At 42.0% G+C, this 21,832-nt stretch overlaps 1 protein-coding gene across 3 annotated transcripts in view; it reads left to right on the top strand.

Moving 5' to 3' along the window:
- elp2 (elongator acetyltransferase complex subunit 2) overlaps window positions 1-21,832 on the top strand; it is a 159,318-nt gene that overhangs the window by 117,842 nt on the left and 19,644 nt on the right. For all 3 annotated transcript variants that reach the window (XR_005942651.1, XM_041184735.1, XM_041184734.1), the window contains 2 exons: window positions 3,767-3,839; window positions 11,192-11,384. Coding sequence is in view for 2 of the 3 variants with exons in the window: in XM_041184735.1 (XP_041040669.1) it covers window positions 3,767-3,839; window positions 11,192-11,384 (266 nt within the window). In the remaining variant the exon portion in view is untranslated. The remainder of the gene's footprint in view (window positions 1-3,766; window positions 3,840-11,191; window positions 11,385-21,832) is intronic.

The following is a 21,832-nucleotide window of genomic DNA, read 5'->3' as shown; positions in this document are numbered from 1 at the left end:
CCTTTTGCATAATTCTCCATTCCCAGCTATATTTTCTATTAAATATTATTGTGCACAATTACTTGAGTAATTTTTAATTTTCCCCTTTGCCTGTAGCATAAAATCAGTCCCTGATTAGTTAACAAAAAGTACATTTAGCTAGTTACGAATCTAAATGATATAATTTGAGCTAATCACCTCAAAATATAGACACAAGGGCCTGAATCAGCCTGAACACCTGATAAGATCGCTGAGTGGCACAGGGAGCTAAACATGATAAACAATTTGCGCGTCAAATGTTCCATTCTCTGAATTTTCAGAGACCAGACGTATGCGCGCCTGGATCTTGCAGAACCCCTAAGATAAAAGCAAAATACTGCGGATGCTGGAACTCTAGAACAAAAACAAAAATACCTGGAAAAACTCCGCAGGTCTGACTGCATCTGCGGAGTGGGATACAGTTGACGTCAACTGTTTTCCACTCGGCAGATGCTGTCAGACCTGCAGAGATTTTCCAGGTATTTTTGTTTTTGTTCCTGCAGAACCCCTGATGTGTGGACCTAAATGGGAATTTTCCTGGAAATTTATACTTCTGATGGACAATTCGCTACTGCCCGGTACCGTGTGTAAATATCTAGAATTCTGAGCTAGAGTCAGATACTTGGGCTAGATCCACGAGACTTACCTTGATAGCCACACTGGAAATGTTAGACAGTTTAAAATCTGGCCTTACACCTGGATAACTCCACAAGCGCCAACTGCCGCTACCCCCCCCCCACGTTCAATCAATCACCTGACCAGACCCAACTACTTCCTCTGACCAACCGGGCATACCACCCAACTACTCCCCCCAACCAACTAACCCCACCTCCGCCGTCACCCCCCCCCCCCCCCCACCCCCCATCACACCCAACTATCTCCTAACCAGACCAGGTTACCACCCACGACCCAACTACCTATGTCTGCCCCTACTCAGCTATATCCCAACTATCCCACTAGATCCCCGACCAGACTTGACTACCATCCCAACCAGACCTGACTGCCACCCAACCACGCCCTGACCAGACCCAACTACCCACTCAAACACCTGACTAAACCCCTGACCCTACCAGAGTACCCCCCAACCACCTCCTGAACAAACTACCCACTCACCCACCTAGCCATTAAGTCACTCTCCCTCCTGTCCACCCCACCCACTGACCGCCCCCCCCCCCCGCCCCCCGATTTACCTGCCTCACCCATCGACCCTTTCACTCATCCATTCACTCACCCACATTTATTCATTATGTTATGGACAGGAGGGGGTTAATTTAAACAGTTCTCTCCCCATTTATCCATAAACAGGAAGGTGTTTTGATTTGCTTCCCCCTTTATAAGCAGTTGTGGATTTCCCAACTCCTCAGTTTTGGGTGTGATCCAATTTTCTATTAACAATCCCTAAACAAACTCGAAATAGGATGAACTTAAAGGGTTAGTTTATTTGCACACACAAACAATGAGAGGAGGGTCACCACACTGCCTCCTGTGCATGCATGCAGTAATAGAAGATTAGAGAAAAGAAAGATTTACAGGGCAAAGACCACAAAGAAAAGAATTATTGTTTCACTTGGCTCCCAGAGTCCAATGAGGTATTCCTTCACTGAGGTCAGCAGGCTCAAAACCAAAGCTGTTTAATTCACTTTTCCAGTGGAGTTGACTTTACATGATGAAATAGGCACATAGGCTATGGTACAGAAGCTCCAGCAAAGATAGTGTAGATGGGGCCAGGTATTCAATCTGGGCAGAGATCTTTTCTATTTATGGTAAAATGGCAGACTGAGCTTTGCAGTTCCACAAGGTAGGTTCATGTCACATGACTCCCACCTCTTGACTCTGTCTTTGGCAAAGAGTGTGTATCCCTTTGTATGGGTCCTTGAGATTATTAAATGTTCCAACCATTAAGTTGTGAAAGGAAGGTTGTGGGTCCTTTGTCCTAGCAGACGAATAGGCTCTGGTTGGCTAGCCTGGTATATGAAATGCAGAAGACCTTTGTATAGTTCTCTTTGAATTTGGTCTCTGCAGCCCACAATGTGCTGTTAGTGTCTCTTCAGAGATAACGAGGTGTAAGTTTCTGCAAAACTGCTAGATAGCCTCTTTTGTTCAAGGGTCACAGACATATGTAGATTCAGCCATTTTAAAAAGTCTTTGTCCAGGTTTTAAAATTTTAGAGATAGCTATGAGGATATCCATATATGTTTGACAAAGAATTACAATGTGAGGTCTTAGCACCCTAAAAATTGAAAGGCTGGATCTTTAAATACTTATCAGAATATGACAGCTGGTGCAGTAAAAAGGGACTGTGACCTCTCTCCCCCCTGACTCTACTGCAATCCGATGGAGTTTCCTGGGAGACATGACACTATGCATTTCTTCTTGGATTGGAAGTTCCCGGAAAAAATGCGCAGTGGCACTACGTCAGGAAAATTTTTGTGGGCAGTGGCAGTGAGTGCAGCATTGCTGCTAACCGGAAGTTTCAGGTCATTAGCTCATTAGTACTCGGTGGAATAATGGTCCAAGACATAATTCACTTCTCTAAGTTCTAGTCCATCTCACCCATCCTGTTTTTCACATGCTCCGCTGGCCTTTGCTGAACTGTAAAGAGAAACAGAGAATTTAATTACATATGCTTAAGTTAGCTTATAAATTGATGGTCCAGAACCAAGTTTTGTATAATGTTGTGAAATGGTTTAATCGTTTAGTAGTGCCATCTATTACTGACAGCTGCAAGCCCCATGTTATGGATACTGGAGGTACATGTACTATATTTTAGTAAGTGCAGTGAGCACAACAGTTTAGGCCATTTTGTTGATGCAAAATGAAGCTCTTGTTTCTTCCAGATAGTTTATTACACAATATTTCAATATAAGAAATAGAGTTCCAAAATGCTTAGCTATATTGTTAACCCTGAATATTTTTGATTCTTTCATATTGAAGATATTTTAGTTTTGTATTGCTGTCTAAGCCGATGCTTTCTGCCAGTTTTTTTTTTCTTGTTGTATTCAGGGCTTTTCTCCCCATTGTTTAGCTTTCATCTTTTTTTTCAAAACTACAAGTTTTACAATTGAATATGTGTTTTTAAAAACTATCTAGTAACCCTCAATTTCCTACCTGGTTTTCACTGCACGCGCCCACTTGATTAGTAAGTTAAAGCTTTCTTTAAACATTCTACTTTGAGAAAAATTCCACCTCTTGTATCTCACCAATAAAATAAGTTTATCTTGAAAGCACTGGGAAAGAAATGAGTTGGGAGAAAAAGAGAGTTGCTAATCTCTGTACTATAATTGCTGCCCAAAACTTCTTGCTAACAAGTGCCTCTGTGTGTGTGTGAAGCATAATCAGTTGGTTGAGGTGCTGGGGGATCTTGGCACCTGGGAAATCATGCCCCACCTATTGAAAATAAGATCAGGAAATCAGAATTTGTTTCTTACAGTCTTCTGAACAAAAATTGTATTTACACATGATACACTGTAATGGACATGGATATAAATATCGATGTTCTAATCTGCAGCTAATTGAAGTCCAAAACTATTTGGTTACTTAATTGTGCATTGGCACAAAGATCACCAGGTACAAAAAAGTTAGGATACATTGTTTGAATTTTGCTGCAAAACTGTTCAATAGCACTAGTGTTATACTTACTGCATAATTTTGTGTTTCTTTTCCAACGAAGGGAGAGAGAAATGCCTACGTCACTACCTCTTTTTGAGCATTTTAAAAATGCCTTAAATTTCTTATTTCTCTCCAATAGGTATGGACATGGATATGAAGTATTCTGTGTTGCCTGTAATAACTCATCGACTGTGGTAGCTTCAGCATGTAAGGTATTGTGTGAGAATTCTACATTGTTTAGTAAACAGTCTGCTTTTAATACTTAAGTTGATTTTGATTTGTAATGCCTTGGATAGAAATGTTCCTCTGGTTTCATCAGTGACTATTAGTGCCAGGAACAATTTTCAATACTATCTATGACATATTAAAATGTCTGAGTGCACCATTCAATTCTTGAATAATTGGCAAACCCTATGCCAGCATCCTTCATGATTTTTCCTTGATAGAACTGCCTATATTTACTGGCAATGCCTGTTATGCCTGTTGGTGACACTTTGAAAGGCCTTAACAATTGTCATGTCATTGGTTTCAACAATATCAATTCCTACAGTAAATTAGGAAATTAACTTTGTAAGCTTTCGCAGATCCTGCCTGTTGCATGGCTCTGAAGCAATCGGTTTTCTCTAATTGAAGTGTATTAGTATGACCCTGAATATTTTTGTGATTTCCATTGGCCTGAGTTGCCTGTAGCAGGGCATATAACTGGGTCTGCCATTAGTTAATCTCACACTTGCACATTTAGGTTTTAAAGTAACATGTCATGCAACTAAATTTTATCAGTTTGCAGATTCAGTAAGGGAAATGGCATCTCAGACCTGAAGGATTGTAGAATTAACAGCACAAGAACTAAGAAGGAACTGTAAATTAGAGTGGTGAATTCGATGTTGAGGAGAGGGAAAGAAATATTAGATTGAGAGAGCAAAAGAAAAAAGACAGGAAAAGTACCTCTTTTTAAAAAATGACATTTTTAAAATCTCCCAGCAACAATTAATACTTGACGAAATGAGACTATAGTACTAGAGAGGCAGTAATCAATAATTATCACTGTTAAAATATTACTTGATGTAATTTTGTAGCAAGCATAGTTTGCACCTACCAAATAAATAAAGCAACTTCGTGGCATTCAATACATTTCAGTGGTAAGACAGTGAGTGAAATACCATTTATGTAAAGCTTATGGCGAAGTGACACAACATAAACAGCAGCTTTTGGGTATTGGCATTTAACTGCACATTTCCTCCTTGCCTATGTATGCATAAATGACAGTGCATGCCATTAAGCTCACCATTATTTTGACAGCAAAATCTTGCCCAATATCTCTTCATAATCAATTGTACTTTTGTTCTTGCCTAACCAAATACTGTAACTGTAAAATTTCATTGCCTGTCTGAATTTTGAATGTGACTTCTTTCTGGATACTGGGCATGGTGTTAGGTTTATTCACAGGAAGATTCTTGAGGCAATTTGCAAGAATGAAGCTCATTGCACCAGGCAGCCACACCTCATCTCTGTCTTAAATGAGCAACCCCTTATTTTTAAATAGTGATTCCTAGTTCCAGATTCTGCAATGAGGAAACATCCTCTCCACACCTACCTGACAAGATCGCTCAGAATCTTAAAGGTTCCAATTAAGGCGTCTTTTACTATTCTAAATTCTAGTGTATACAAGGCTAACCTGTCCAACCTTTCCTCATAAGACAGCCCGCCCATTCCTGATCTTTGTCCAGTAAACCTTCTCTGAACTGCTTCTAACACATTTACATCTTTCTTTAAATAAGGAGACCAGCAAGGTACACAATACTCCAGATGTGGTCTCACTAATGCCTGTACAACTGAAGCATAACCTCCCTACTTTTGTAGTCAACTTCTCTCACAAATTATAACATTCTATTAGCTTTACTAATCACTTGCTGTACCTGCATACTAACCTTTTGTGATTCATACACTAGGACACCCAGATCCTTCTGAATCTCAGAACTCTGCAATCTCTCCATTTAGATAATAAGCTTTTTTATTATTCCTGCCAAAATGAACGATTTCACATTTTCTCACATTATACTCCATTTTCCAGATCTTTTCCCCCTCACCCAACCTGTCTATGTCACTTTGTAGTCTTCTTATGTCTTCTTCACAATTCACTTTCCTACCTATCTTGGTGTCGTCAGCAAATTTAGCAACCATTCCTTTGGTCCCTTCATCCAAATCATTTATATAAATTGTAATAAGTTGAGGCCCCAGCACTGATCCCTGTGGCACACCACTCGTCACATCCTGCCAACCAGAAAAAGACCCATTTATGCCAATTCTCTGCTTCCTGTTAGCTAGCCAATCTTCTATCCATGCCAATAATATTACCCCTGCACCACGAAACTTAATTTTCAGCAATAACCTTTTATGTGGCACTTTATCAAATGCCTTCTGGAAATCTAAGTACAGCACAACCATCAGTTCCCCTTTATCCACAACACAAGTGACTCCTTCAAAGAACTCCAATACATTGGTTAAACATGATTTCCCTTTCACAAAACCACGTTGACTCTGCCCGATTGCCTTGATTTTTTTCCAAGTGCCCTGCTATAACATCTTTAATAATAGCTTTTAACATTGTCCCTATGACAGACGTTAGGCTAACTGGTCCATAGTTTCCTGCTTCCTGTCTCCCTCGCTTTTTGAATTAAGGGGTTATATCTGCTTTTTTCCTATCTAATGGAACCTTCCCCAAATCTAGGTAATTTTGGAAAATTAAAACCGATGCATCAACTATCACACTAGCCACTTCTTCAAAGACCGTAGGGTGAAGTCCATCCGGACCTGGGAATTTGTCAGCCCACATCCCGAGCAATTTGCTTACAACCACTTCCCTGGTGATTGTAATTTTCCCAAGTTCCTTAATGGGGATCTGTGGGAAATCTGTCCTCTTGTTAGAGTCGTTGCTGGGGCAGAGATTGATGGTTATAGTTGCTGAAGGCCACTCTTTCAGCCAAGGGCAATGTTTTAGGCCCAGCTATCTTCAACTGCTTCATCAATTACCTTCTCTCCATCACGAGGTCAAAAGTGGATGTTTGATGATTATTGCGCAGTGTTCAGTTCCATTCACAATTACTTAATGGCTATCCTTAAAGCTTCTCTACCACCTACAATATGCAAGTTAAGAGTCTGGTGGAATACTGTCCATTTACTTGGGTGGGTACAGCTACAACATCATGCAGGCTCAACATTGTCCAGGATAAAGCAGCCTGCATGATGTTGTAGCTGATAAGCAGACCATTTACTATCATATTCTTTATCCAGCTATGGTGTTTACGATCCCCAAATGCAAAGCAGCAACCTGCTAAGGCTTCTTTGACAGCCCTTCCCAAACTCATAACCTCCACCATCTAGAAAGATAAGGGCAGCAGATGGATGACAATGCCATCACCTCTAAATTCCCCTCTTAAGTCATACAGCATACTGACTTGGACATATTAGCACCATGACTGCACGTTACTGCATCAAAATTCTGGATATCTTTAATCCTGGAGCAATGTCTAACACCCCAGGTTTTGACACATTGAACGGTCTACTCAGCCATGCTGCCTTTATTTTTGACCCAATACAGCACTGGCACAAAAGTTAGCGTTGGTGCAGCCTAACTGGCATACTCTTGACACTGGAACAAACGGCCACAATGACAAAGATGTATATTTATACACTATTAAAATATATTTTTTTAACATTTTCCCCAGTTGCCACCTTTTCTCCTTTTGTATCAATTCATCAAAGCTTGCCTACATAAAAGAATCACAGGATAGAATTTAGTGCCCTCCCTGTGGTGAGTGAGTGCCCCTGGGGGCACTTAATTAGATGGGAGGATGGCAGGTGGGGACCTCGCCACCTACCCGCCAATGTCCCAATTAAGTCCTTGGAATGAAGGCCTGTGGATGGCCTTCCCACCTTGGCGCTAATTGAGGTCCCTAAGTGGGCAAAGCAATTAATGCTCACTTAAGGGCCTCATCCCGCCACCACTGGTCAGGGTCTCGCCATACAGGTAGCCCGAAAAACAAACTTTGGTGTTTGCTTCTGGGTTGAGAGGGGGGGTAGGTGTTCCTCATTCAAAGGTCTTGGTGCGTGATTGGGGGATCCAGCCATCAGGAAGTGTCCTGGTCAGAGCCCTTACCCTTGCTGCTGACCCTCCTCTATTGTGACCCCCCTCCACAAGACCTCCCTCCTGCCATCATTCACCTCTGCTGGGTTCAAGGTGAACCTTGGCCTCGGGTGGATGAAGTGCTGGTAGCAGCCATTGTGAAGTGCCGGCAACAGCCACCACCTCCCCAGTGGCGCTGCTGAACAACAAGGAGCTGCCGGCCTCTGATTCGCCAGCAGCTCTCCGTGGGTGCAATTTCTACCACCGCCCCCCTGCCACCGTTGCTTTCTCCACAGCAATGCTTTGGCCAATCAGAGTCAACCTTCCAACCAATCAGCACCCTTTTCTCGTATGGTGTAAATTGTTGTGATCGTTTGAAATTTGGCACTCTTGTCTTTGTCCTGTTAAGCGCAAGATCAAAAGTTTCAGAAACATGTCTTTCTTTTCAGCAATATTTAATACGTATTCTTCAATGCCTGAGGTCTGTGTCTTGTTAAAAATGTGAAAATGCACTTTGTTGCAAAGCGAATACTTCAATGTAACTCAATACCAAAATCCCTTAATGAAGAAAAAGAATAAAAGTCCCAAAAATCTGACTGAACCTTTACAAGACCCATGTTCTTTTGGGATGAAGAATCAAATTTGCAAGTCAGGGAAATGGTACTGCAATCAATTTTAATACTTTTCTGTCTAATGATTTTCAGTAAGCTTTTATAAAGTAATTTGTGACCTGCTGCTAGCTCTTGGTACTTCAGCAATAATTGCACTTTATTCAATTGTCAGTTACATTTACACATTATGGAACGGGGATTCTCAAACTTTTGCTTCTGAGGCTTCCCCTCCCATATTATAAAAATTCAATGAACCCCTGTAGCAAAAGTTTTTTTAAAAATAAAAATTAATTATATAATCAAAGGTATATTTATTTTGTTTGTTTTACTTAATTGACTAGAAGATTGATTGCATAATCTACAGTGCAGTACTGAGGAGAGTGCTGCACTGAGAGAGGTTGGAAATTTGAGGTAGGGGGTGACTTACAAGCTTTTGTGTCCTGCTAACAGGGTGAAGGAGGTCTTAAAAAAAACTACCTTAATATGTACCGTTGGATGCACTATTATAGAATTAAGAGATGTTCCACTTTACAGATAGTCAGTTCAGTGGATTTCAATGAACTGATCTTGAGGGCCTGATTAAGTCAAGGTAGCAAACAATTCAGGAAGCAATCTTGAGGTAATGCTTCAAGTTCTTTTGAGTGTAATCGAATTCCACAAACTTATGATGAGTTATATTTTTGGATGAACAAATTACCTGTAACAGCTGTTCAGTCTACTTATTCAAAGATTTTTTAAAAATTCATTTATAGGATATGGACTTCGCTGGCTAGACCAGCATTTATTGCCCATCCTTAATTGCCCTTGAGAAGGTGGTGGTGAGCTTCCTTCTTGAGCTGCTGCAGTCCCTGTGGTGTAGGTACACCCAATCATATATTAACCCCACTCTTTTTAATCAATAAGTGGAAATTTAATGCTATTTTAATTTTCCACTACTGTCTGGTTAGAGACAAATGAACACTGATTATGACCCAAATCAGTCCCTAAACCCCAGCATTACAGGCACCCACCAGAGCCAGTGCATGTAAAGAAGAAACTCTCCTTGAATGACTCTATTATTACTTCTAGTTCTTTATTATTCAATGGCTGCTGCATCTTACTGAATGAATTAAGGAAATCTGATATCTTATGCTACTGGTAATAACCTCAGTGTGCTCCCTGTTGGCCCACTCCTGATGCATCTCGCTCTGCACTGAATCACCCTCCCTGCTATATCAGAAGCATAAAGGCATCCCCCAATCTGACTCTGTCTGTAATTGCAACGCTGATTGGCTTTGCATCATCAATCCAAAACACCAAGTAAACCAAACAACCAGGTTAGCTACGTTTAACCCAGAGTGCAATTTAGGCAAACCCTATTGGTCAGGAGGGTGACACATTGAGATGAAGAATGAAACAAAAGTTGCTGTTGCTCATTATTGATGGTGAAGGAAGATGTTGTTGACAGTGCTATTGAATGGCATTTATTTACCAATAAGCAATGACCTGCCACCGATGATCAGTTTGAGTTCTGCCAAGACCACACGACTCCAGATCTCTTTACAGCTTTGGTCCAAACATGGGCAAAAGAACTTAATTCCAGAGGTGAGTGGCTGCCCTTGGCACCAAGGTAGCATTTGACTAAGTATGACATCAAGGTGCCCTATTAAAATTTAAGTCAATGGGAATTGGTGTGGTGGGCGGGGGGGGAGCACTGCACTCGATGGATTCATACCTAGCACAAATGAAGATGTTGTGGTTGCTGGAGACCAATCATCTCATGGCTGCAGAAATTCCTTAGGATAATATCCTAGGCCCAGTCATCTATTGATCATTCATCAATGATCTTCCCAATGTTATAAGGTCAGATGTGGGGATGTTCACTCATGATTTGCAGTGTTCAGTTTCATTCGCAATTCCTCAGATAATGAAGCACTCCATTCCTGCATGCATCAAGACTTGGACAATATTCAGGTTTGGGCTGATAACTGGCAAGTAACATTCTCCCACGCAGGTGCCAAGCAATGAGCATCATCAACAAGAGAGAGTCTAAGCACCTCCCATTGTGATCTCTGAATCTTGGAGGTCACTGTTCACCAGAAACTGAACTGGATCAGCCATATAAACGCTGTCACTAGAAGAATAGGTCAGAGGCTGGTAATTATTTGGCGAGTAACTTACCTCCTGACTCCCCAAAGCTTTTTCACCATCTACAAGACACAGCCAAGAGTGTGATGGAATGCTGATCAGTCAACTATATGAGTACAGCTCCAATAATATTCAAGAAACTCAACACCATCCAGGACAAAGCGGCAAGTTTGATTGGCTCACCCACCATCTTAAAAATTCACTCCCTCCAGTACCACTGCACTGTGGCTGCAATGTTTACCATCTACAAGACGCACTGCAGCAACTCATCTAGGCTTCTTCAACAACAGCTTCCAAACGCACAACCTCTGCCACCTAGAAAGACAAGGGCAGCAGATGCATGGGAACACCACCACCCTGCAAGTTCTCCTCCAAGCCATAAACCATTCTGACATGAGACTATATCGCTATTCATTCACTGGGTCAAAATCCTGGAACCCCTTCCCTAACAGTACTGTGAGGGTGTACCTACACCACATGGACTACAGCGGTTCAAAAAGGCCTCCACCACCTTCTTGAGAGAAATTAAGGATAGGCAACAAATGCTGGCCTAGCCAGAAATGTCCACATCTTGTGAAAGTATAAAAGCTTAAAACATTTTTGAGATCCACAGACCCCTTGTTGAGAGCTCCTGATATGGAGTAGAAGATCATAGGACTGATTCTACTGTCTTCCATGACTTGTCTGCATTTTTTTCTCATAGGCCTCCAAAGTAGAGCATGCAGCAATTATTTTGTGGAGTATCTGCAAATGGAAGCAGCTCCTTGCCTTGCCATTCCACAGCCTGACCATTACTCAGTTGGCATTTTCACCAGATGACCAATTCTTGTTGGCAGTTTCGCGAGACCGAACCTGGTCTCTCTGGAAACAGCGTGAAATGGCCAGATCTGATTCAGGTAAGAACGCAATAAGGATACTTACTTAAAGGGATTGTATGCTACAAGTAAGGCCACTAAACCTTTAATGATTTGGTGTCCAGATTCTACCAAATAGTTCTTCAAATTATTTTACTTTCAATAATTCACTGCATTAAATTAACCTGATCTCCCTCATGTTCCAAGAAACATCAGTTTGGAATAAAGGATTCCATGCACTTCTGCTGTTATGTAATTCGCTGAATGCAACATCACAAAGTTTTTCCACAGTGATTCACTTTTTAAATTTATGATGTATGATTGGAAAGTTGCTGATACTATGTTAAAGGTAAAAGTTCGATAACATTTAGTTTTTTTAAAAAAAACCTTAGACAAAAATTAAAGCATACTTTTAATTGTAGTCTGTGAGAGGTTCACAACATTAAGTTTTTGGCTGATATTTTTCTGTGTAGGTGAACTTTGACTTCTGCTACTTCAGTGGTGTGGAAGCTTCGAGAGGCAATTATATGGGATAGAATTAGAAAAATGTGGGTTGATTAGGAAGAGCCAGCATAGATTTCTAAAGAGGAAATCATGTTTAACTAACTTGCTGGAATTTTTTGAAGAGGTAACAGAGAGGATTGATGAGGGTAATGCTGTTGATGTTTGACTTTCAAAAGGCATTCGATATAGTGCCACACAACAGACTTATAAGGAAAGTTATAGCTCATCGAATAAAAGGGACAGTAGCAACAAAATGGGCTGAGCTATAGGAAACAGAGGGTAACGTTCAATGCATATTTTTCAGGCTGGAGGAAGGTTCGTAATGGAGTTCCCCAGGGGTCATTTTTGGGACCCTTGCTTTTCCTGATATATGTTAATGATCTAGATCTTGGTGTGCAGGGGACAATTGCAAAGTCTGCGAATGTCATGAAACTTGGAAGCATTGTAAACTGTGAGGAGGACAGTATAGAACTTCAAAAGGTCTTAGACAAGTTGGTGGAGTGGGAAGATAGGTGGCAGATGAAGTTCAATGCTGAGACGTGTGAGGTGATTCATTTTGGTAGCAAGAACATGGAGAGACAATATAAAATAAGGGTACAATTCTTAAGGGTGTGCAGGAGCAGAGGGACCTAGGTGTGTATGTGCATAGATCATTGAAGGTGGCAAGACAGGTGGAAAGACCAGTTAATAAAGCATACAGTATGCTGGGCTGGAATATTCAGTTGGAGTATTGTGTACAGTTCTGGGTGCCACACTATAGAAAGGATGTGATTGCATTGGAGAGAGTGCAGAAGCATTTATAAGAATGGTTCCAGGGATGAGAAACTTCAGTTATGATTATAGATTGGAGAAGCTGGGACTGTTCTCCTTGAAGAGGAGAAGGCTAAGAGGAGATTTGATAGAGGTGCTCAAAATCATGAGGGGGCTGGACAGAGTAGAAAGGGCAAAACTGTTCCCACTCATAAAACGATCAAGAGCGAGAGGGCACAGGTTTAAAGTGATTTACCAAAAAAAGCAAATGCAATGTGTAAAAAAACTTTCTCACTCAGCGAGTGGTTCGGGTCTGGAATGCACTGCCTGGAAGTGTGGCGGTGGTAGGCTCAATTGAGGCATTCAGGTGTGCATTAGATGATTATTTGAATAGAAATAATGTGCAAGGGTGTGGGGCAAAAGCAGGAGAATGGCACTAAGTCATGATGTACATTTGGAGAGCCAGTGCAGACATGATGGGTCGAAAGGCCCTCTTCTGCACAGATTCTGTGATTTATGAAGGATTATTAGGCTATGCACTAGCTGTTTAAAATTAAAGCAAATAAGCATTACATTAGAGAAATGTTTGCATGAAATGTTACCTTAGTATTCTTAGTGCACTTTTCGTTTTGATATTTTTGGCAATTTGCGACTGTTGGCATAGTAATGTCAAGGACCTGATGAGAGGAAGTAAGATTTTTTAGTCAAGAAATAAACGGTGGCATTGTGATATTTTAAACTCTGCAATGTATGTTGTCATAGACAGTTTTAAGGCGTTACCTTTTATTGCCTGTGATCAAATATATTTGTAGGTGGATGTGTGTATTTTCTTAACCTTGAAGTGATTAAGCCAATTTAAATAACTCAGCAGCAAGCTTCTGTGCATTAAAAACTAAGGAAGTTACTTCATTTGTCACACACACTTGCCCTGAAGATTAAACGAAAGGTTGATGTCTCATTCTCACATGACTCACCAATACTATCACACACACAAAAAGATAGAATTGACAGTAAGACAGTAATTACATAAATGAAATTTTACTCTGTCTCTAGTTTGTTGTGGGCCCGATGTCTCTTGATTGATCTGATGTTTTGGCCATAAGTGAAGATCTTGAAAAGCAATTACTCTGTGACTGCGAAAGCTCTTGTAGTAGACCTGCCAGAGGTTGAGAACTCAGCCGAACTTGGTGGGGGAAACAGGTTAGAGGAGAGAGTCCTCGTTCTTCTTGCAAGGTACCACAGGTATATACTTAGGCTGCTTAGCTGACTGCAGCGGCGGATGGCTCTTTGCAGAACTGTCCCTCTCTCTGAGGAAAGTTAGTCTTGAAGTCTCTGAAGATGTTTCTTTGCAAAGCAATTTGAACAATCTGCTGCACCTTCAGCAGGGAGTCCAATCTGCTGCTGTATCATGTAACCTCACATCAGTGTTGAACCATGCTCCCAAATAAGGGAATGTGGTAAACAGTCTGCGTTCTTCTGCCACCTGTGGTTTCGCTCACCCTGTACTACTTGTGTTTGGAAAAGGCAAAACCTGTATTTTTACAATTAAGGTGGCGAGGGGTTTAATTTACCTCCTGGTCTGACAAACATTGAGCCAATGTCAGAAGGAGGGTCCTCTTTGTTCTCTCTGGAGACAAGAAAATTCAATCAAAATGAAATGTCTGATAGCCCTCAGAAGCCATCTTGAATTTCAATTTTTTAAAGTGTAGTTTTAAAAAGATACTTTTTCTTTAAAGAGTAACAATATCATCAGGCCAGTACGACTTTTACAATATTTTTTTCTTTGTAACTATATCTTTATAACTCACCGGTTAAGCGAAAGGTGTAGCAATGGGTCCCATTCTGGACACCACACTTTAGGAAGGATGTCTAGGCCTTGGAGAGATTGCACAGGAGATTTACTAGAATGGTAGGGATGAGGGACTTCACTTAAGTGAAAAGATTAGAGAAACTAGGGTTGTTCTTCTTAGAACACAGAAGGTTAAGGGGAGATTGAATAGTGGTGTTTATAATAAGTAACAATTTTGAAACAGTGAATAAGGAGAAATTGTTTCCAATGGCAGAAGGGTCAGTAACCAGAGGACTCAGATTTAAGATAGTTGACAAAAGAACCAGGTGACATGAAGAAACATTTTTTATATAGTGAGTTGTTACGACTAGAATGCACTGCCTGAGAGGGGGTGGAAACAGATTCAATAATTTTCAAAAGAGAATTGGACAAATACATGAAGGAAAAGTAATTTGCAGGGCTATGGGGAAAGTACAGGACAATGGGACTAATTGGTTAGCTCTTTCAAAAAGCTGACATAAGATGAATGGCCTGAAAAGTCACCTTCTGTGCTGCATCATTCTATGATTTTATGCTCTTTGCTTAAAATTAATCAAACAAATCTATTGTTGCAGAAAATACAACATTTGCAAGACAAGATAACCGCAAATACTTAAATGTCCATAAGCCCTGAATTAAGACCTGGAAAATAAACTTTCTATTCCCTCATTAACTCTATTGTAGAGACAGGATATTTCACCTCCTGAGCATTTTCATAATTAAAAGTTGTTTTATGGAACCACTGACACTGCATACAGACTGTAAGTCTAATACAGAAAATTATAAAATACTAAAATAATCTGGCGAATCAGGCACATTATTTTACAATTCACATTCCAGTTACATACTAGGGTGGAATTTATCGCCCTCCTCTGAGGTGCATTTGGAGCTTTTAACCGGGCGGAGGTGAGCACTACCACCTTTCTGCTCTGGTGCCAATTGAGGTTCTTAAATGGGCAATTAACACCCACCACCCACTTAAGGGCCTCATCTAGCCACCACTGGTATTCAACCAGGGCAGGGCAGCCATCATGTGGGCAGCCGGAAAAGCAAACCCATGCGGGATTGATTGCGGGCTCCCGAGGAGGGGATGAGGATCCCTTGTTCAAATGCACTCAGTGCCCCTGATTGAGGCACCCAGCAACACTAAGTGGGACTGCTGAGAGCCATCCCACTGCCCTTGCTGCCGACCCCCCAGCACCCTCCTAGCCAGCAACTGCCTCCTGTCCTCACTTACCTGTGGCCTGGATCCCTTGCTGACCCTTGCCCTCTGATGGGTGTATTGCCACCAGCTACAAACTCGCCCCCACCGGCACAGGTGCCAGTGAAAAGTTGCCAGCCTCTGATTGGTTGTTCAGCTCTTGGAGGGCAGGATTTTCACTCCTGGGTCCCTTGATCCCAGGGAAGGCCTGCCTCTGGCCACTTAAGTGCCTGACTAATACTTAATACGGCGGGCTTCCCCATAGGGAGCAATGCAGGCCCTTGCCATCTCTCCAGCTGATGGGCAAGACCCCCATTGCCTGGATTAGATTCTTTCCCCATGCATCCCTCACACCTGTGCTTCAGGACCTAAGCCTGTGATATATAATGGCAACACATGTTGCAAAACTCACTTGAATTCATCAAAGTCTAAATGAAACTAACCTTTTATTACAAGATTTTAATTCCCAACTCTCCCTAATAATTGTTTCAATTAATTGAAACTGTTGTATATTTGTGTGATTGTTCCCATCCTTTTAGAGCTGCACATTGCTTGGTAACTGGCTACATATCGACTTGAGTTACTTTGCACTGCAGAGCATATTCCATTCCATCCCTGCAAAGATAAATGCTAACAATCACCATCATAAAAAGAAAGATAAATGCCCAGAGACCACACAGCAGCATCAAGTAGAAAATGCACTTGATTGGTAGATGGTGATAGGTTTCCTGTTGGGCTGATCTGTAGACCTTTCTATCAACATAACAGAAGAAATATGGAGTCAACCATGAGAAACACTGTCTGACATCACCACTTGCAATAACCCAACCAGCTTTATTTATGACTTTGGTATGATAGTAAATTTGCTTGCTTGTCAATGAGTTAAAAGCAAAAAGAGGAAAATGCTGACTGCTGTCATCTATTTTCTACTTTAACCAGCTAAGCCATTCAGAGGAGTTCCTCTCTCCACATATAAAAATGTGGGAATTTACACCTGATCATGGTGATGTGTAGATGTAGATAGTGTAGATGGTGTCAGTTATTTCACCTGGGTAGAGATCCTCCCTTGTGAGGCTGCTAGTTAGATGGTAAACAGTGGACTGAGCTATGCAGATCAGCAAGGCAATATTACTTGTTCCACAAGCCAGAGGCCCATGACACATGACTCCAACCTCTCCACTATCTTTGACAAACGATGTCTATTCATTGTCTGGATTCCAAAGACTGTTAAATGTCTCAGCCATTAGGAATTGAAAGGAAGGTCTTAGGGCCTTTGTTTTAGCAGACTACTCATCTCCTTCTTGCCAGCCTGGGTTATTAAATGCAGGTGGCCTTTGTATAGCTCTTTGAAGTTGGTCTGTCTAGTCCACAGGTGGCTGTTAGTGGTTCCTCAGAGACAATGAGGTGCAAGTTTTCCCGAAGCTGCCATGTAGCTGCTTTTGTTCAGGGGTCAGGCAGACATAGGTTCAGCCATTTTACAGGTCTTTATTCAGTTTTAAAATTTCAGAAATAGCATTGAGCATATCTATATAAATATGCAGTGTGAGGTCTTAGTCCCCCACATTACTTTAAGGAGGGATATACTTCCATTGGAGGCAGTTGAGAGAAAGTTCACTAAGTTGATTCCTGGGATGAATTGGTTGTCTTATGAGAAAAGTTTGAGCAGGTTTGCCTGTACTCATTGGAGTCAGAGGTTATCTTATTGAAACATAAAATTCTGGGGGAGCTTGACAGAGTAGATGCTGAAAGAATGTTTTCCTTCATAGGGGAATCTAGAACTAGGGGGCACAATTTCAAAACAAGTGATCTCCCATTTAAGATAGAGATGAGAAGCAATTTCTTCCCCTTGAGAGTTATTAATCTTTGGAATGATCTACCCCAGAGCGCAGTGGAGGCTGGGGCATTTATATATGCAAGACTGAGTTAGATAGATTTACAAGGAAGTTGAGGGATGTTGGGCACAGATGGAAAAGGGGAGTTTAAGACCATTGTGTTAGTGAATGGCAAGATAGTTTCAAGAGGCCAAAATGGCCTGGTTCTGCTTCTATTTCTTACGTTTTTAGCTGAATGTAATTCACTGTAGAATGGATTTTTTGGTTTTTGGTGAGTTATATCTTCTGCACATGCCATTGTAGGTTGATTCATTTAAAGATATCTCATGTGCTTGTTATGTTTATTGATTAGTCTGCTGTAGCTGTTTGGTGCTTGATATTATCTATTATTTGTCTAGGAGCAATGTCACTGATTGACCATCGGACAGTTTCTTGCTGAATTGTTTGTCAGTAATGTGTGATTTCAGCATTGTTTGTCCTGTCTTTTTGTAGTAATGCTATCTGTTTCTATTCTCATGGGCAGTCTTGCTCGGCAATTGCTTTTAGTCATGTGTGCTTTTAGTTAATGTGTGTTGATCACTGTCTACTGCCTTTGCCTTCATTGGATAAGTTGATTGGGTCTTTTATATTATGTGTCCATGGTTTCATTTATTTGCATCTTAGCTATTGCTGTTGTTAGACTGCAAGTGCTTTTACATTATAGCAATACAAGTGATGAAAGACATTACCAAGTCTAAACTTTGAACTTTTTACATATTAGTCACAACTGTCAGAACATTGTTGTCTTCAATATGTTTCCAATTAGAGCTTATGTTTTCTAATCTCTGGACTATATCCATCCAGTACTTTCCCTTTTAAGCTTTAATGTATAAACTTACATATTCAGTGGGTGTTCAATGTAGCAAGAAGGGAAGACATTTACACCACTAATCCTGGACCTGTATTATCAGTGGGCCAGTTAAAATGAAGAGTTTTACTAAGAGATTATGCACTGTTGCATCATTGTAAAACTGTTGTCTTGCTGTAGAAGGCTTCATGAACTGCATTTAGAATGGATGTTTTTGTTCGAATTCACTTTGAAAATGAAAGAAGAATCAGACCTGCATCATTTTCCCATAGGGCAGAATTTTCCCCCCACTTGGGGGGGTACGTTTAGGAATGGGCGTGCCACCGTTTTATGTGGGCGGGCCAATTAAGGCTATGCACTCCCTATGCGGGTGGGGGGGATTCCCTCAGCCGAGAGTGCGCTCTTTTGTCCCTGAGGCTAAGTGCTCTCTCAAGGAGATCAGCTCCTGTCTGAAAAAAATTAAAAACAGAAGAAATAAATTTCCCTGACATGGCTCCTCATCTGACACTGTCACATGAGTTGGGACATGTCCATCACTTTCATTAACAATTCTATTAAAAATTTTAAAACCTACATGAAATCTGTGGATGAGGTTCCATGCTTTTTCTTAAACTCACCAGGGCTCCCAGCCTGCCCGCCAACTTTAAGGTTAGACAGGCAAGTCCACTAATTACTTTAAGTGGCCTCAATAGGCCATTGACAATTCGACAGGCGCACAGCTGATTCTACTGAGCCCCTGCCGGCCTGAAAATTGAAATGAGGCGGGGTGATGTCAGGAGTTCCGCCCGATGTCATTCCACATCATTTTATGGCCATGGTATTTTTTAAATGAATAGGAAAAGAAGAAAAATCACAATTGAACTATATATCCCAACTTAAAGCAATTTTGACATTTTATCTCAAAAAATAGGGCATCTTGTTATATTATGTCAGGTGATTGGTGATTTTTGCAGGTGTTGGTTTGATCAGAAAAGTGAATTGGCATGCATAAGCACCTGAAGAGAAAAAACATTGCAGGGCTGTGTGGAATAGGCTGGGTAGTGCAATGAGCAGATCCATTCTTGCAGTGAGCCGCTTGGATATGATGGGCTGCATGGCCTCCTTCTGTGCTGTAACTATGCTATGATTCAGCAAGTGAGTGGACGGGAATTGACAGGGAAGCTTAAATTCTTGCAGAAGAATAACAGGAGGATATGAATCTGCTTTAAGGGTTACTGAAATCTGCTAATTTGCCACTATTCTAACTGTTGCAAACTCAGAGGGCAGAATTTTTCTGCTGGTTTTGGGACCGCAATGTTGGGACCTCACTGGAGTCCCAAGCTTACACTTGCTGTGAATCACACTGAGAAATTTATTTCCATGAAGCCTGCCACCTAATTGGCCACTTGCCACTTAAGGAACGTGAGTGGGCTCTTGATGCTGCTGGCCTATCAAAGGGCTGGCAGTTCTAGAACCTCAGCAGTTTCACTGAGCAAGGTGGGTGCTGCTGAGGAAGGGAAGAAAGACGCGATAGCTCTGCAAAATGGATGCGATACCAGAAAGATAAAAACAATTGATTTTTTAGAGGGACCAAGCAAATGAGTCCCTCCGATCAGAGGGAAAGCCCTTCGGTGGCAGAGTTTAGGCTGTATATGCAGCCTTTGTCGACAGCGGCCCCCGCTTTGGGAGATGGAGCCTTGGCTCTGATGGCACCCCAACTTTCAGAGGGAGAGTGCCAGAAAGTGCTCTACATGACCCTCTTTTGTGACCTTAAAAATGCAGATTCCACCTTGTGGTGGGCAACCAGCGGCATTCATGCCCTCCCACAGTGGGAAAGCATCAGGAAACTGTGCTGATGCAGGACCTTGCTATTTTCCCGCCACACCAACCCCACCCCAGATCCAGGGCTGGGAAAATTCTCCCTGGCGATTTAATGATTTTTCTCAGCTGCATATTATTTCCAGATTCAACATTGTCGGAGACCAGACATATGACCCAAGATGTTTATTTTTATTCATTCATGGGATGTGGGCTTCGTTGGCTTTTATTGCCCATCCAAAGTTGCCCTTGAGAAGGTGGTGGTGAGCTGCCGCCTTGAACCGCTGCAGTCCATGTGACGTAGGTACACCCACACTGCTGTTAGGAAAGGAGTTCCAGGATTTGACCCAGCAACAGTGAAGGAACGGGGACATATTTCCAAGTCAGGATGGTGAGTGACTTGGAGGGGAATTTCCAGGTGGTGGTGTTCCCATCTATCTGCTGCCCTTGTCCTTCTAGATGGTAGTGGTCGTGGGTTTGGAAGGTGCTGTCTAAGGAGCCTTGGTGAATTCCCGCAGTGCATCTTGCAGTACTACTGTGCATCGGTGGTGGAAGGAGTGAACATTTGTGGATGTGGTGCCAATCAAGCGGGCTGCTTTGTCCTGGATGGTGTCAAGCTTCTTGAGTGTTGTGGGAGCTGCACTCATCCAGGCAAGTGGAGAATATTCCATCGCACTCCTGACTTGTGCCTTGTAGGTGGACAGGCTTTGGGGAGTCAGGAGGTGAGCTACTTGTCACAGGACTCCTAGCCTCTGACCTGCCCTTGTAGCCACAGTTTTTACATGGCTAGTCCAGTTCAGTTTCTGGTCAAAGGTAACCCCCCAGGACCTTGGTTGTAGGGGATTCAGCGATGATAATGCCATTGAACATCAAGGGGGGGGCGATGGTTGGATTCTCTCTTGTTGGAGCTGGTCATTGCCTAACACTTCTGTGGTGCGAATGTTAATTGTCACTTGTCAACCCAAGCCTGGATATTGTCCAGGTCTTGTTACATTTGGACATGGACTGTTTCAGTATCTGAGGGGTCACAAATGGTGCTAACATTGTGCATTCATCAGCGAACATCCTCACTTCTGATCTTATGATGGAAGGAAGGTCATCGATGAATTAGCTGAAGATGGTTGGGCCGAGGACACTACACTGAGGAACTCCTGCAGTGATGTCCTGGAGCTGAGATAACTGGCCTCCAACAGCTACAGCTATCTCCCTTTGTGCTAAGTATGACTCCAACCACTTTCTTCAAATAGTGCTGGTGAGTGGTCCTTTTGGCTGTTGAATGTGTGTTTACCTTTGCAACCAACAGAGAGTTTTCCCTCGATTCCCATTGACTCCAGTTTTGCTAGGGCTCCTTAATGCCACACCCAGTCAAATGTTGTCAAGGGCAGTCACTTTCACCTCACCTCGAGAGTTCAGCTCTTTTGTCCATGCTTGAACCAAGGCTGTAATGAGGTCAGGAGCTGAATGGCCCAGCAGAACCCAACCTGAGTGCCAGTGAGCAGGCTATTGTTACGCAAGTGCCGCAGCAGTATTGATGACCCCTTCCATTGCTTTACTGATGATGGAGAGTAGACTGAGGGGGTGGTAATTGGCCAGGTTGGATTTGCTCTGCTTTCTGTGTACAGGACATACCTGGGCAAGTTTCCACATAGCTGGGTAGATGCCAATGTTGTAGCTGTACTGGAACAGCTTGGCTAGGGGCACTGCAAGTTCTGGAGCACAACTCTTCAGTAC

The sequence above is a fragment of the Carcharodon carcharias genome, chromosome 3 (genome assembly GCF_017639515.1).
Source record: "Carcharodon carcharias isolate sCarCar2 chromosome 3, sCarCar2.pri, whole genome shotgun sequence".
Lineage (NCBI taxonomy): Eukaryota > Metazoa > Chordata > Chondrichthyes > Lamniformes > Lamnidae > Carcharodon > Carcharodon carcharias.
The sequence above is the reverse complement of the archived record's forward strand: the minus strand, read 5'-3'. Positions and strand labels throughout refer to the sequence as shown.